Source organism: Furipterus horrens, unplaced genomic scaffold, assembly GCF_987537825.1.
Source record: "Furipterus horrens unplaced genomic scaffold, mFurHor1.1.pri manual_scaffold_7, whole genome shotgun sequence".
Classification (NCBI taxonomy): Eukaryota; Metazoa; Chordata; class Mammalia; order Chiroptera; family Furipteridae; genus Furipterus; species Furipterus horrens.
The window spans coordinates 142,263-155,970 of record NW_028327177.1 but is presented as its reverse complement, the minus strand read 5'-3'; the positions used below and the strand labels follow the sequence as shown (position 1 = coordinate 155,970).

The window sequence follows — 13,708 nt, the reverse complement described above, 5'->3', positions numbered from 1 at the left end:
TCACCTCTCCCCCAGCCATTGGCCTTGTTGCTGGATGAGGGGACCCACCGCTCCAGGGTGGCCACTTGGTCTGGTCAGTCTGGGGTCCTGGCCAGCGCTTTTGTGCAGATGGCAAGTTCCTTCAGCTGGGCTCCATGTGGCATCTGATCACTCTGCTCACTTGCTTCTGTGTGCCCTGTGTTTCAGTGTGGACGTTTCATTCTCCTCTTGTACATCCTTGACCTCTGAAGCCAGCATTGTAGTGGGGAGGGGAAGATGTTACAGAGCACATGACAAATAGAGTAGCTTGTGAGTGGATGGAACATGATGCAGAAAATAGGCCAGCAGCCAGCGGATGGGAGGCCAGGGCTGTGGGAGAACTGTGCTGTCATATCACATGGGGGTCTAGGGCGGACCTCCGTGAAGACCTAGTATGTGAGCAAGGACTTGAAGAGGCAAGGGAACGGAGTGATCTGAGGGGGACCGCTGGGCATAGGGCAAGTGAGGTGGATGGGAGGCAGGGGTGCTGAGGGCAGGCCCCACCCTGACAGCTGTTTTAGAAAGATTGCACTGGGTGCTGTGATGAGAGCAGGAGGGGAACAGGGCCCTCTCCCAGCACCTCGAGGGTGAGTGTGTTAGGCAGCTTGAACTGCTGGTCCCAGAGTGGAGACACACATTCGGGGATGAAAGCCACTGAGACTGGCAGGCTCTTGGTGTGCAAGGTTACCACAGTCACATCTGCCTAGTGCAGTCAGGAACGGAGACCTGGGGTCTAAACCTGGCCTATGTGCTCCAGGAGGGTGCTCCAAGCTCCACTGCCTAAGAGGGGCCTCTTGGCTCAGACTTCGTAGTTCTATGTCACACACCTGGTGGCCATGAGGAGAAGTGCCTTCTAGGCCACCCAGGTGTTGAGACCTGATGGAAGAGGATGGGGCTGTCACTCAGAACCCACCATGAGCTCTCAGCAGCCCCTGCAACAGGTGGGCAGGCACACTCAGAGCCGCAGACGTCGGGTGGTACAGCGGGAGTTGCACACCCTTTCTCTGCCCATCAGGCAGAAACCCCTGGCCAGTGTTGCCTGTTTCCATGGATGCGTTGGTGTGTCTACTCTGATAATCCGCTCGGAGAGCCCCTGGAGGATCTGAGGATGGTCAGCAGACTCTTGGGGAGGGGTTGGGTCCAGGCCCTTCAGAGGCACATCTGGTCACATGCCATCTTTTCCCATCTCCACCCTCACCAGGTTCCAGGTATGAGGGGGCTCGGCTAACCCACCAGCCCCCTGCCCCCCTGCCCACCAGAAGGCACTGTTCTGTCATCTGGTCAGGACATGGAGGCCCTGACTGCACTACCCACGGCAACTTAGGGGCAGCCCTTCCCTCCAAAGCAACCCTGCGGCTGGGAGAAGGCTGGGAGTGGGCACAGACCTGTGCTTAGTCCTTGGATGAGCTCTCCACTTTCTGATAACTGGAAGTTCCAGGTTTGTGGAGACAGCTGCAACCCAACTTGAGAAAGACCACTCCAGCTGCAGGGCAGAGATTTGCAGGCCAGTGGGGTGGGCCTCCTCACTCATGTGCTCTAGGTCACTGCTTGGAGGACATTTTAATGAAGGGCCAGACAGTGAGTACTTTAGCATTCCAGATCAAAACGATTCTGTAAGCTCTAACACCATAGTTTGAAAGCAGAGACAATATGTTAACAAATGGGCATGATTATGTTCAAATAAAATTTTTTCACAGGCATTAAAATGTTCGTTTCATGTGTCACAAAATACTAGTTTGCCACCATTTAAAAACAATTCTTGACCCTGGCCAGCTAGCTCACTTGGTTAGAGCATTGTCCTGATACACCAAGGTTCAATCCATGGTCAGGGCACCTATAAGAATCAACCAATGATGCATAAATAAGTGGAACAACAAATCGATGTTTCTCTAAAATTAATTTTTTTAAAAGGCATTTTTAAAAAACCCTTTTCCAAAGATGTGTTTATTGCTTTTAGAGAGGAAGAGAGAAACATCTAAGTGAGAAATACATGGCTTGGTTGCCTCCCATATGCACTCCAACCCGGGGTGGAACCCACAACTTTGGTATGTGCCCTGACTGATCAAACCTACAAACTTAGTGTACAGGACAGTGCTCAAACCAACTGAATCACATGGCCAGGGCCCAAAAAAAGCCATTCTCTTAGCTCCAGAACCGTACAAAACCAGGTAGCACGTGAGTTGCAGCTCTCAACTGCTATGCCTTCCTGGACCCAGCTCTTGCCATGCTGGGGTGGGCAGACCCTGTGTGCCCAGCAGGACCCCCTGCCCCCAGGCTGTGGAGGGAATGTCCATCCTCTTGTGGTAGATCACCATGAACCCGGACTTGGAGGCAGGTGCTAGCCTTGCCCACCTTTGTGTAGAGAGCATGATGCACCTGGAAAATTACCTTTTGGTTGGGTTGACCTTAGGTCTCTGTGGAAACTCTTAGTGGTCAGTCCTCTCCTGTGGGTCTCCGACTTGACTTCAAAGCTGGGATACTCCCCAGATGCATCATTCATTCATTCACTCAACAAACTTCCTGAGCTGTGAGTACAAGTCACATGCACTGCGGACATGGGGGTGTATAAACCCACCTGGGCTCTGCTCTCCCTCCCAACACTTGTTGAAGCTTCAAGAAACCTCAAAATAGTAAGGATCCAATGTCACAGTTTAATAATTGAGAATGAAAGCAATTTCAGGTTAAAATTATGGGTTTAATTTATTGACTCCAAAAGTAAAGTTCAAAGTATTTTAAAACCTACTCTGAAACAGTTCTGGAAGTCCTTAAAATGAGTTTACTGTTATATTTACTGAAGCCCAATTTGGGAAATATAGTTTGAAAGTAGAACAGAATATTCCAACATGTACATGGCCCCATGGCAGCCCACCACCGTTTTGTCCTCCCCAGTGGCCCACTGGTGACACACACCCTGTTCACATGGTCATAGCTCAAATGCTCCTCCTCTGGTACTGCAGCTGGTGTTCCTGACTGGAATGCAGGACTTGGGGTTAATGCTATTGAATTCTCAGTTGCATTGGGACATTTTAGTGAGAAACCACGCACATATAATTTTTAAATGTCACAAGTGTTTTGTCCCTATCCCCATCATTTAAAAATGTAAAAACCATTCTTAGCTTTGCTAAAAGGTAAACTAAGGTACATTAAAATTTCAAACAGTTTGAGCAAACGGGCTGGAACCTGCCAGCGCCAAACTGAGTGATCTGTGGAGAGCTGGGGAGAGGTTTTCCTAAAACACACAGAAGCCAAAGCACAGAAACTGACTGGCTACAGCTCAAGCAGTTGGTTTACTTGGGAAGCCTGGTTGGCTGTGACAGGTGCACTTACAAGAACTGACTGGCTTAGCTTCCAGTCTGCTTGGCAGGGACTGAGGCACTCAAGCCACCCAGTCTACTGGCCTCAGTGTTCGGTTAACACAAAAGCAGAACATGGACTGGGTCTGCCCTATAGTTCACTAGCCCTGGATCCAGGCAGGACCACACTGTCCAGAGACTCAGGTGAAAAGCAGATTTACGGTGGAATGCTGTGCCTTCTTGCCTGGCCTACTGTTACTATTAGGCGAATGAAAGAGTAATGTGCCCAGGGTTGAGTCTGGAAGAGTCCATAAAACCCTCCACCCCTTTGCTTCTCGTCACCCAGGAGGAAGCAAGGAAGGTGGGGCCCCATGGAGGCCCTGCAGCGTACAACAGTGCCAAGTGCCAGCAGATGGAAGGAGTGTGACCTGTCCACTCAGGACCTTGGTTCTTGTCCTGTTGTTGGATGGCCTAAAATATTTAAGGTCCCTTCAGATTGGGCCCACCTGTCCAGACGTGCCAGCAGCGACCACCTGGCTGGATATGGCAGCTTACATAGCACATTGAGCATAACCTCTGCAAAATGTACAGGAGTCCCTGGTCCTCTGCCACTGACCTTTCCAAACACAAGTCCTGGGTGGACAAGGGGCGACTGGAGAGGTGAGCACACTGACTTCATGCCGTCCTGACACCAGGTGGGGGACACATCACACGTTGTGCTGGGTAAGCAGCAGCTGGCAATTGCGCTGAACAGCTGCAGGATCAAGACCCCCACCCATGCATTGGAAACACAAACTCATGGACTAGACAATCTCGAACTCCACGGCTCCCAACATCACCTACAAGTTCCAGGACCTCCTGGTGCAAACACAGGAACCAGCATGCACTTCCTTCACTTCACACAGTCCATAACCTGCTACAGGCTCTACCACGCATGGTGATCAAAGCAGCGATTTCCTGAGGACCTGCCTGTGGGCTTAACCAAACCAACGTGGTAGTGACCCAAATCAAGTGCCGCAACAGATCCTTAAGTGACCTGTGTCCCTCTGGTCTGCCTGTCCACATGTGGAACAGGCCTCTACTGGAATAGGGTCTCTCAAATACCGCCCGTGACTATGGCAATGACTCCAAAGGCTGGCAGGTCTCAAGTGGGTGGCCCTGGACAGCAGCCTCTCTGAATGGGACTCCTGGCCCCTGGACTCATTCACAGCTGTTAAGTCTAGGACCTTGGGCAAGGGTGGGGTCAATGCTGCAAGTCTGCATTACCCTGTGGCCTATGGGCCTTAATTAGAAGCTCTGAGAGACGTAGAGAATGGATACGGTCCCAGCCTGTCATCCCGATTCACCAGAGTGGATGACCCATCTAGAAGCTCAATTGGACCCTGGGTGGCTGCCTGCCTGGGCTGCTGATGGGGGAAGGACAGGACTTGGGTAAAGGCAGAAGTTAGTTCCAGGAACGCCTCTTCTGGACTTCTGTGCATGTGAGCTCACACATTGTTGCTGCTGAAGCCAGTCTGAGTAGCTGGTGTTGAGGACACTGAGCATCTCATGTGGCGGAGCTCACAGGCTCTCAGGCCTGGACTATGGAACCTGGTCTTCCCTCTGTGCACTCAGAACTCCGCACACAGGCACTGTGACGCGAGGGACACAGGCTTTACTGAGTGGGATAAGGTCAAACATTCCAACAAATAAGACACATACTTTGTATGAACTTGGATGTCCTTTCTTAAAAGAACAATTTTGGAACTTTACCAACATTCTGACTTGTCAATATCAATGTTCCCATATAAAAAAAGTAGGTTAAGGCTGTGAGTTTATTCCCACTTACAAGTACATTTACAGAAGTGAGTGGTCTATTCTATGTGAGTCTTCTGATGCTGAGTGAGCCTTGAGCTCCGATTAAAGGCTTTGCCACATTCGTTACATTTATAAGGTTTCTCTCCAGTGTGAATCCTCTGATGTATAATTAGATGTGAGCGCCACCTGAATATTTTCTCACATTCATTACATTTGTGTAGTTTCTTTACAATGTTAACTTTTTTACGGTTCACATGGGTAGAACCTTCCAGGGTGCCCCCATATTCATGGTACCACTGGGCCCGAGTATGAATCCTCTGATGCTCGATGAGGTATGAACTCCGACTGAAGGCTTTTCCACACTCACTACACCCATAGGGCTTCACTCCGGCATGAATGATCTGGTGTTGGAAAAGGGTTGAGTTCTGACTAAAGGCTTTCCCACACTCACCACATTTATAGGGCCTCTCCCCAGTGTGAACCCTCTGATGGATTGTGAGCTGTGTGCTCATACTGAAGGCTTTTCCGCACTCCAAGCACTCGTAGGGCTTCTCCCCCTTATGGATCCTCTGATGGTAAATGAGGCTTGAGCTCTGGCTGAAGGCTTTTCCGCAGTCACTACATTCATAGGGCTTCTCTCCAGTGTGGATTCTCTGGTGCTGAATCAGGTGTGAGCCCTGGACAAAGCCCTTTCCACACTCCTCACATTTGAATGGTTTTTCCCCAGTGTGAGTTCTCTGGTGGCGAATAAGCCGTGAGCTACAACCAAAGGCTTTTGCACACTTGTTGCATTTATAGGGTTTCTCTCCGGTGTGAGTTAGCTGATGCTGACTAAGACGAGAGACCCACCTGAAAGCTTTCCCACACTCATCACACTTAAACGGCTTCTCCGCAGCATGGGTTCTCTGGTGGGCAACGAGGCTGGCACCATCCAGGGTTCTTGGAACTGAAGATTTCTCCCCAGCGTGCATCCGCTGGTGCTGAGCCAGGGTTGAGCTCTGGCTGAAGGCCTTCCCACACTCCTGGCACAGGTAGGGCCTCTCTCCAGTGTGAGTCCGCTGGTGCCTGACCAGCTGGGACTGCTGGCTGAAGGCCTTCCCACACTCACGACAGCCATAGGGCCTCTCTCCCGTGTGCACCCTCTGATGGTGGATGAGGCTGGAGCTCTGACCAAAGGCTTTCCCACATTCCTCACATCTGTAGGGCTTCTCTCCAGTATGAATTCGTTGATGCTGAATCAGTTTTGAGCTCAGGCGAAAGGCTTTTCCACACTCAATGCATTTGAATGGCTTCTCTCCAGTGTGGATTCTCTGATGCTGATTAAGCTGTGAACATAACCTGAAGACTTTCCCACATTCCTCACACTCATACGGCTTCTCTCCACTGCAGTTACTTTGATGTTTCTCCTGTGAACAATCAAATAACTTTTCTTGGCATTCTTGACATCTGTTAAATTTCTTCTGTATATTAACTTCGTGAGGCAGAGCCGTGAACATGAAACTCCTGCCACACACATCGCACCTTTGGGACATCCCATCTGTAGCACCCCCTTGACTTTTATCAGGCTGACAACCCTGGCCACCACAACCCTGCACATCCTCCTTATTGGAGGTCTTCCTGGGAGCCACAGTCCCCATGTGCAAGCAGTGTTTCTGGAAGAGAGAGCTCGGTTTACTCTCTTGCCAGACCTCAGAAGCAGAGGTATCTCCAAAGCAGGAACTCTGGGGAAAAACATGCGGTGGGGTTTTGACCGTCGCTGCCAGGGACGCTGATTTCAGTACGTACACATCCTCACGGGCCTGTTCGCCATCAGTGCTAACCGCAGAATCTGAAACACACAGGAAGAACAAGGCTCCTTCTCCCAAACTCAGAAAGGACAAAGGCTGGGGTGGAGGTCCTCCCTGGAACAGAGCTCCCTCCCAGGCTCCCCCCATGCAAAGACATTATGCAAAGTTGACACCTTTGACAGTTCTAAAAATCTGGTTTCATTCATACGTCTTGCTTTACACATTCATTCAGCCAGTGTACTCAGCTGAGTGCGAACAGCCACACTCCCACAAGAGGGCTAATGTCAGCAGAGGTTCATCCTTTCAGGAAAGTGTGAGAAGTCCACAGAGAAGAAAGTGAACCTGAGAGGGTGGGGGGTTTAGCGAGAGGCACGGTTAGCCTGAGAGGTCAAAGGAGGTGGAGGGTAAGGAGGAAAGAGGGAGTTTTAAACTATAAGCACGCAGGATAGGCAGGTGCTGAAAAAGCCAAGGCAGGAGAGCTATTAAGGGGCATACAGGGTGAGCCCGAAGGGCAGGGCACTAGCCTGTCCCCTGGGTGGGCTTCTGAGCAGGACCTGAGGCTGAACTCCACTTTCTCCAGCAGCCAACAGGCCACTCCCTCCAATTCACACCCGACCATGTCCCTTGGCAGTCTGCCCCTCACCTTACTCAGATGGACATCTCCTTCCTGTGTTTCTGGGGGTTCTGCCTACCCCGCCTGTCCCAAAGCCTCCCTAATACCCACTTTCCTTTCCCTCTGGATTCTCCACATAAGCATCAGCCTCCCTCCTACTCTGCAATCCCAGGAAGCGACTTTGCTGAAGTCAGACCCCTGTCGTTCCTAATCATATCCAGGACCATAATTAGCCCAGTGCTATCCCACCATGAAACCCAGGGCCCAGTGACAGGGCTCCACTGGCTTCCCACCCCAGTGCTGTCTCCACCCAGCTGCAGCGACCCATGTCTCTCAGGTCCAGTGCACAGACGGGCCTGCTGCACTGAGCATCTGTGCACAAGGGCACCTCCTGCTCCCTCCTCCACTGCTCTTCCCGACAACCCAGTGAGGTCGCTAGTGGAAAAGGGGCTCATGGCTCAGACAGTTTAAGTCACTCACCCATGGTCACACAGCTAGTGAGACTCAGGAATGGACCAAGGGCTATTCCCCCAAACACACACCCTTTCAACGTCTCTGTGCCCTTAAGACATGGGACATCTCTTTCTCTGCAAACACAGCCTTGGCAAACCTCTTCAACTGGGCAAGAGCGACCACAGAGATAGAAAACAGACAAGCACTGCTGCGCCCGCCTGCTGCTTCAGTGCAGAGGCCCCTAGGAACAGACATGAAAGAGTAGCTGGGGACGCCACCCCGGCTGCCCTTAAGTCCGCCGCCGCCCCTTGCAGCCAAGTCCATAAACCACAGTTACTTTACGAAGGTCCTGCCACACCCCCAGCACCAGCCTTCCACAGCCAGAGGCCTCCTGTCTGGATCAGAGTGCGCACACTCCCTCCCTTCAGGCCCACGTGATACCTTCACACACAGCACAGCTCACTTCTTCCTGCTCCTGCTCACCAGGGACCACTCCTTTCAAACTCTCCTAACCAGCCCAGCCAGGTGTCTCTGAGCCTTGGTCAACCGGGCCTCCCCCCTTGGTCTGTAAGAACAAAACACTAGTTGTTTCTAATAGCTCAAGGACAAACCCCTAGGATGACACCCCACTTAAAAGCACCTGCTTGAGAAAAATGGAGGATGCTAGTTCCACCCATGCCCAAGGGCAGGGCTAGTCAGGAAGCTCAGGTGACTACAGATGAACCCCTCCACCTCCCCCCCCACCCCGTTCTGGGATCCACCACGCCCCTGCCAGCTCTATTCCTCCCTGCAAGATGAGTTAGCTCTCGGTGACCTCTGACCTAATGCAGTTCTCACTGGAATTAAATTCTGTCCTCACCACTGCAGCTATGATTCCTCCCATGGAGCCTCCAGGGGACCTCAAGTCCTGGGGCACAGATGGCTGTGATGGGGCAGCTGCAGATCCTGCCCTCTCCTGCCACCTGGAGGATCCTGGGATATCACCTGCACCAACCAACAAAATCACATCTTGGCCCTGGCTGGTGTGGCTCAGTGGATTGGGTGCTGACCTTTGAACCCAAAGGTCACTGATTCGATTTCAGGTCAGGGCATATGTCTGGGTCCCAGGTCACCAGTTGGGGGCGTACAAGAGGCAAGCTATGGATGTATGTTTCTCTCCCTTTTTCTCCCTCCCTTCCCTGCTCTCCAAAAATAAATAAAATCTTAAAAAAGAAGTCACACCTTGGGCATTTACAGTTTCTAACACGTTCCACAAATGTTCATCCACAAGGCTGTCCTGTGTGCTCTGGCCCACAGGCAGCTCTAGGTCTCATCACAGGGATGGCTTCATGTCACCTAACCACCAGGAGGCCATTCGCTGCATGTGAACCACTGACTCTGGATCGCGGCCCACTCCAGCTAGCTCTCCTGCTATGGTGCCCCCTTCGAAATCTCCCTCCACCTTGAAAATGTTCATTGGGGGCTGGGTTTTAACCAGGGTGGTCTGTTCTTTACCCATGTTATGGTCTGATTGTGTTCCCAAAAGGTGAGCTGAAGCACTAGCCATGGGTCTCAAAATGCGAACTTATTTACTAACAGGACCATGCAGAGGGAGTTAGTTAAGAAGAAGTCACACTTAAGGAGAGAGGCCTCTAACCCAATGTGAGTGGTGTCCTCAGAAAGACAGACACGGGGAGAAGGCACGGTGACAACAGAGTACTGGGGTGGTGCAGCCACAGCTGAGGAACACCTGAGGCCACCAGAAGCCAGAAGAGGCAGGAAAGAGCCTCCCCGACAGGTTTCAGAGGGGACACAATGGTTCCAATGCCTTGCGTATGGGCTTCTGGCCTCCAGTCTGTGAGGCTTTGTCGCAGCAGCCCAGGAGACGGGCTTGAGAGGCTGGAGTTACCTAGAGCCTCGAAAAGTTCTGGAGGGAGCACAACTGTCCCTGGGAGGCCGCTCAGAACCAAGCTTAGTGCTTACCTTGCATCCATGTTTATATCTTCGTGTGCTTAGAGTACTGGTAAGATTAGAAACTGAATAAAACGTGGTTTCAGAACAAACTCTCATACTGATCCCTAGGGCCTACCTCCCCAGGCACCAATTCTCTGCCACAGGCCCACGCCTCACCTGTCTGGGGGCTCCTTGGCGCCTCTCTCCCCTCAGTTCCCTGAAGGTCAAGCACCCATGGCTCCTCCCCCTGCTCCAGTCGGGAGATCAGCTCAGGCTTGAAGAGCAGAAATCCTGCTGTCAAGGTGACAAAGGAAAGCACATTGGCATTGCTGGAAACACAGCTCAAGGCTCACTGCCCCCTGGTTTCCAGGAGTAATGAGGCAGGGGTTACAGGTGCGCAGGCAGGGTCTGTGAAGGGAACATGACTGGGTGGGTCCTCTGTCTGGTTCATCCTAGCTCTGGAGGCCAGACACTGAAGGATGCCTGGGCTCCCAGTGCATTCCCTTCCACTTCAGTCCAAGATCCCCACAGCACCCTGTCATCCAAGAGTTAGCCAAGAACAGGCTGCTCAGCCCCAGGAAGACAAAAGCCAGGCACCACCAGCACACCCCTCAATTCAGCTATAGTCCAAGAGGTAGGGATTAAGAAACAAGACAGGAGCATTTGAAATCTTGCTTCCCAGTATATGTCGTTAGTTTGGCTCAAATAAACAGTTACTTAAAAAAAGAAAACCTGGCCCGGTAGCTCACTTGGTTAGAGCTTTGTTTGCCCCTATACGCCAAGGTTGCAGGTTCGATTCCCAGTCAGGGCACATACAAGAATCAACCAATGAATGCATAAATGAGTGAAACAACAAATAGATGTTTTTCTCTCTCCCACTTCCTTCCTCTCTCTCTCAAGAAATAAATAATTTTTAAGATTTTATTTATTTTTAGGGAGACGGGAAGGGAGAGAGAAAGAGGTAGAGAAACATCAATGTGTGGTTGCTTCACACAAGCCTCCAACTGGGGACCTGACCCACAACCGAGGCATGTGCCCTGACTGGGAATCAAACTGGCGACCCTTTGGTTCGTAGGCTGGTACTCAATCCACCGAGCCACACCAGCCAGGGCTTAAAGTTTTTTTTAAAGAAAGAAGACAAAAACAAAAACAAAAACAAGAAAAATAAACCAACAAATAAAACAAGTTTTAAGTCAGAAAGCACTAAGGTCCAATCATCACCCAGTTGCCCCCAGTCTTGCACCCTTTCACAAAGCAAGGGGGACCTAGGCAGCTGAGGAGTGATAAAGGTCTGCGGGCGCCCACCGGGCATCCCCCTTTCCAGGGCCACCAGCCCCAGGCTATGGGGCAACAGTGTGGTGAGCTCCCAGCCCATCCCAGGGCCCTGTGATTGGAGCTTCCCTCAGGTTCCTAGCCATAAGGGGAGAGGAGGGCAGACAGGGAGACCGAGGTGAAAGGCCTCAGGTTCAAGTAGGACCCCACACTGAACAGGAGACACATGCTCATTCCAAGCAAACACAGCTCATTCAGAAACATCTGTGGGCCAACCACGAAGGGGTCATGGTGCAGCTCACAGAGCCCCAGACACAGAACCACCTAAACGCAACAAAACATGAAAGTATCCACAACAAGCAGCTCAAAGCTTTCAGCCACTTGGGGATTCAGTAAGGAAATACTAACTGGCAACTGTATTTACTGAATCAAAATTTGTAGGATGCAGCGGAAACAGTAGTTAAGTACATTTTAAAATACATTTGCTAGAAATGAGAACAGTAAAAAACAAATGACAAACATTGAATTCAAGAAACTGGGGAAAAAATAACACAGCAAACACAAACAAGGAAAAAATAATAAAGAGAGGATTCAATGAAATAGAAAACAAGGACCCCCCACACCCACACAAACCATCCCCCAAAAGTTGAACAAAACCAAAAGCTGGCTCTTTGAAAAGTTGAGTAAATCCTGGGGCAAAACTGATTAGATACTGCCAAAAACTCACATAAGGAAACAGCTACAATAAAACAAAGATTAAAAATGAAGACAAAGAGTATTGTGAACAAATACACACTAAAAACTGAAAATCCAAATGTATACATTGATCTGTAGAAAAACTAGAAATGACAAAAGTGGCACAGGCAGAAATTCAGAGGCCTGTGACATAAGACCATCGAGCATGAAAGAAAAGGATGGGCCCTGGCTGGTGTGGCTCAGTGGATTGAGCACAGGCCTGCAAACTGAAACGTCACCGGTTCAATTCCTAGTCAGGGCACAGGCCTGGGTTGTGGGCCAGGTGCCCAGTTGAAGGCTTGGAAGAGGCAAACAATTGATGTATCTCTCACACATCGATGTTTCTCTCCCTCTCCTTCTCCCTCCCTTCCCCTCTCTAAAAATAAATTTTAAAAATATTTTTTTCAAAAAAGAAAAGGATAGGCTTCCCCCAGGACCCAGGTGGCTTTAGAGGAAGTTCTACCAAAAACTTCAAAAACTTAAGGTTTAATTAATTCCATCGATATAAGTTCCTCCAGAAGTTCAAAAAGACAGGAAAGAACCTATTTGTAACAACAAGGAAGCTTTATTATTTCCCAGAAGTTCACATACCCTGTGAGGATGAAACCACGTGACACGAGCAAACTGGGAGCCTGCCTTGCTCACCATGACCTGCCACGGGGTCAGGACCTGACCACAGGGCCTCTCTATCTCCAGCTCTGACAGAGGCCTGGCTAGGTGGGTGCTGACCGACGACACAGAGGACAGATCCTGAGCTACAGTCTCACCTAGTCCGGCCACACTGCTGTGGTTCTCCAGCATCACCTCCTTGTAGAGGGCCCTCTGGCCAGGGTCCAGACACTGCCACTCCTCCCGCGAGAAGTGCACAGCCACGTCACCAAATGTCACCGCCTCCTGAAAGGACACACCCCTGCACCTCAGGGAACCCCCCCCTGCCAGCCCCCACCTGGCACCACCTCATGGTGCGTCTCAGGTACATGCACCACAGGACTGGGTGAGACAGTCACCAGGCCACTTTGGCTGTAAAATCAAGGGAAGGGGCAATATGGAGTGGCGTAGGGACCCAGACCATGGAACTACAGCCCTCCCCTTGAGAGCCTAGGCCAGGCAGGCCCCAGTCCGGGCTGAGGTTTGCTCACTTCCTTAGGGATGGGAATGCTTGTGTCTGGCAAAGGCCACAGTGAGAGGTCGAAGAGGGACCTAGGCCCAGGCCCAGTGGTCAGGGAGGGAACCCAGAGGAGGAAGCAGGGCCCTCACAGGACGAGGGAATGGAGGGCAGTCAGACTCCTACCATGAGGCTTGGTGGATGAGCATCCATGTGTCCTGGCCAGGAGACCTGTTAACAGTCATGAAAGGGTCAGAGGTCAGGATGCTGACTTCTAGGCTAATCCAGGGAGCACAATGTTCTCTAATCCTTTACCTGCACCCCCAGAGATTCTCTGGCAGGGGGACAGAGAGGCATCAAAGCTGCCACAGCACTTGAGCATCTACCCCCTGGGCTTCGTTCACGTCTCAGGGTGCAGCGGTCGTGAGTCACTCTACGAACACTGAAGGGGCAGTTGCCACACGTGCCAGGTGCTTGAGCCCAGCAATGGGGTGCAGCTGTGAACAAGGCACAAGGACTCTGCCCTCCTGGAGCAGCCTAAGAGAGGAAAACGTTAGACAGCCACACAAATGAATGCAGAATTACAGCCACGATGGCACCAACATTTGCACTAGGAAACCCTGCCTCAGTCTGATGGGTCACTTCCCTGAGGAGCTAACTAGGCCAAGAAGATGGAGGTGGGGAAGGCACTCCCGGCAGCAGG

General features: G+C 51.2%; 1 protein-coding gene across 1 annotated transcript; it reads right to left on the bottom strand.

The window, feature by feature from the left end:
- Positions 1-5,106: 5,106 nt before the first annotated feature.
- ZNF7 (zinc finger protein 7) lies at positions 5,107-13,236 on the bottom strand. Its single transcript, XM_090283258.1, has 4 exons — positions 13,192-13,236; positions 12,668-12,794; positions 10,071-10,187; positions 5,107-6,936 (listed from the first exon to the last, which is right to left on the bottom strand). The coding sequence occupies exons 1-4, from the start codon at positions 13,216-13,218 to the stop codon at positions 5,165-5,167; spliced, it is 2,043 nt and encodes a 680-aa protein (XP_090139384.1). The 5' UTR covers positions 13,219-13,236; the 3' UTR covers positions 5,107-5,164.
- Positions 13,237-13,708: the final 472 nt, after the last annotated feature.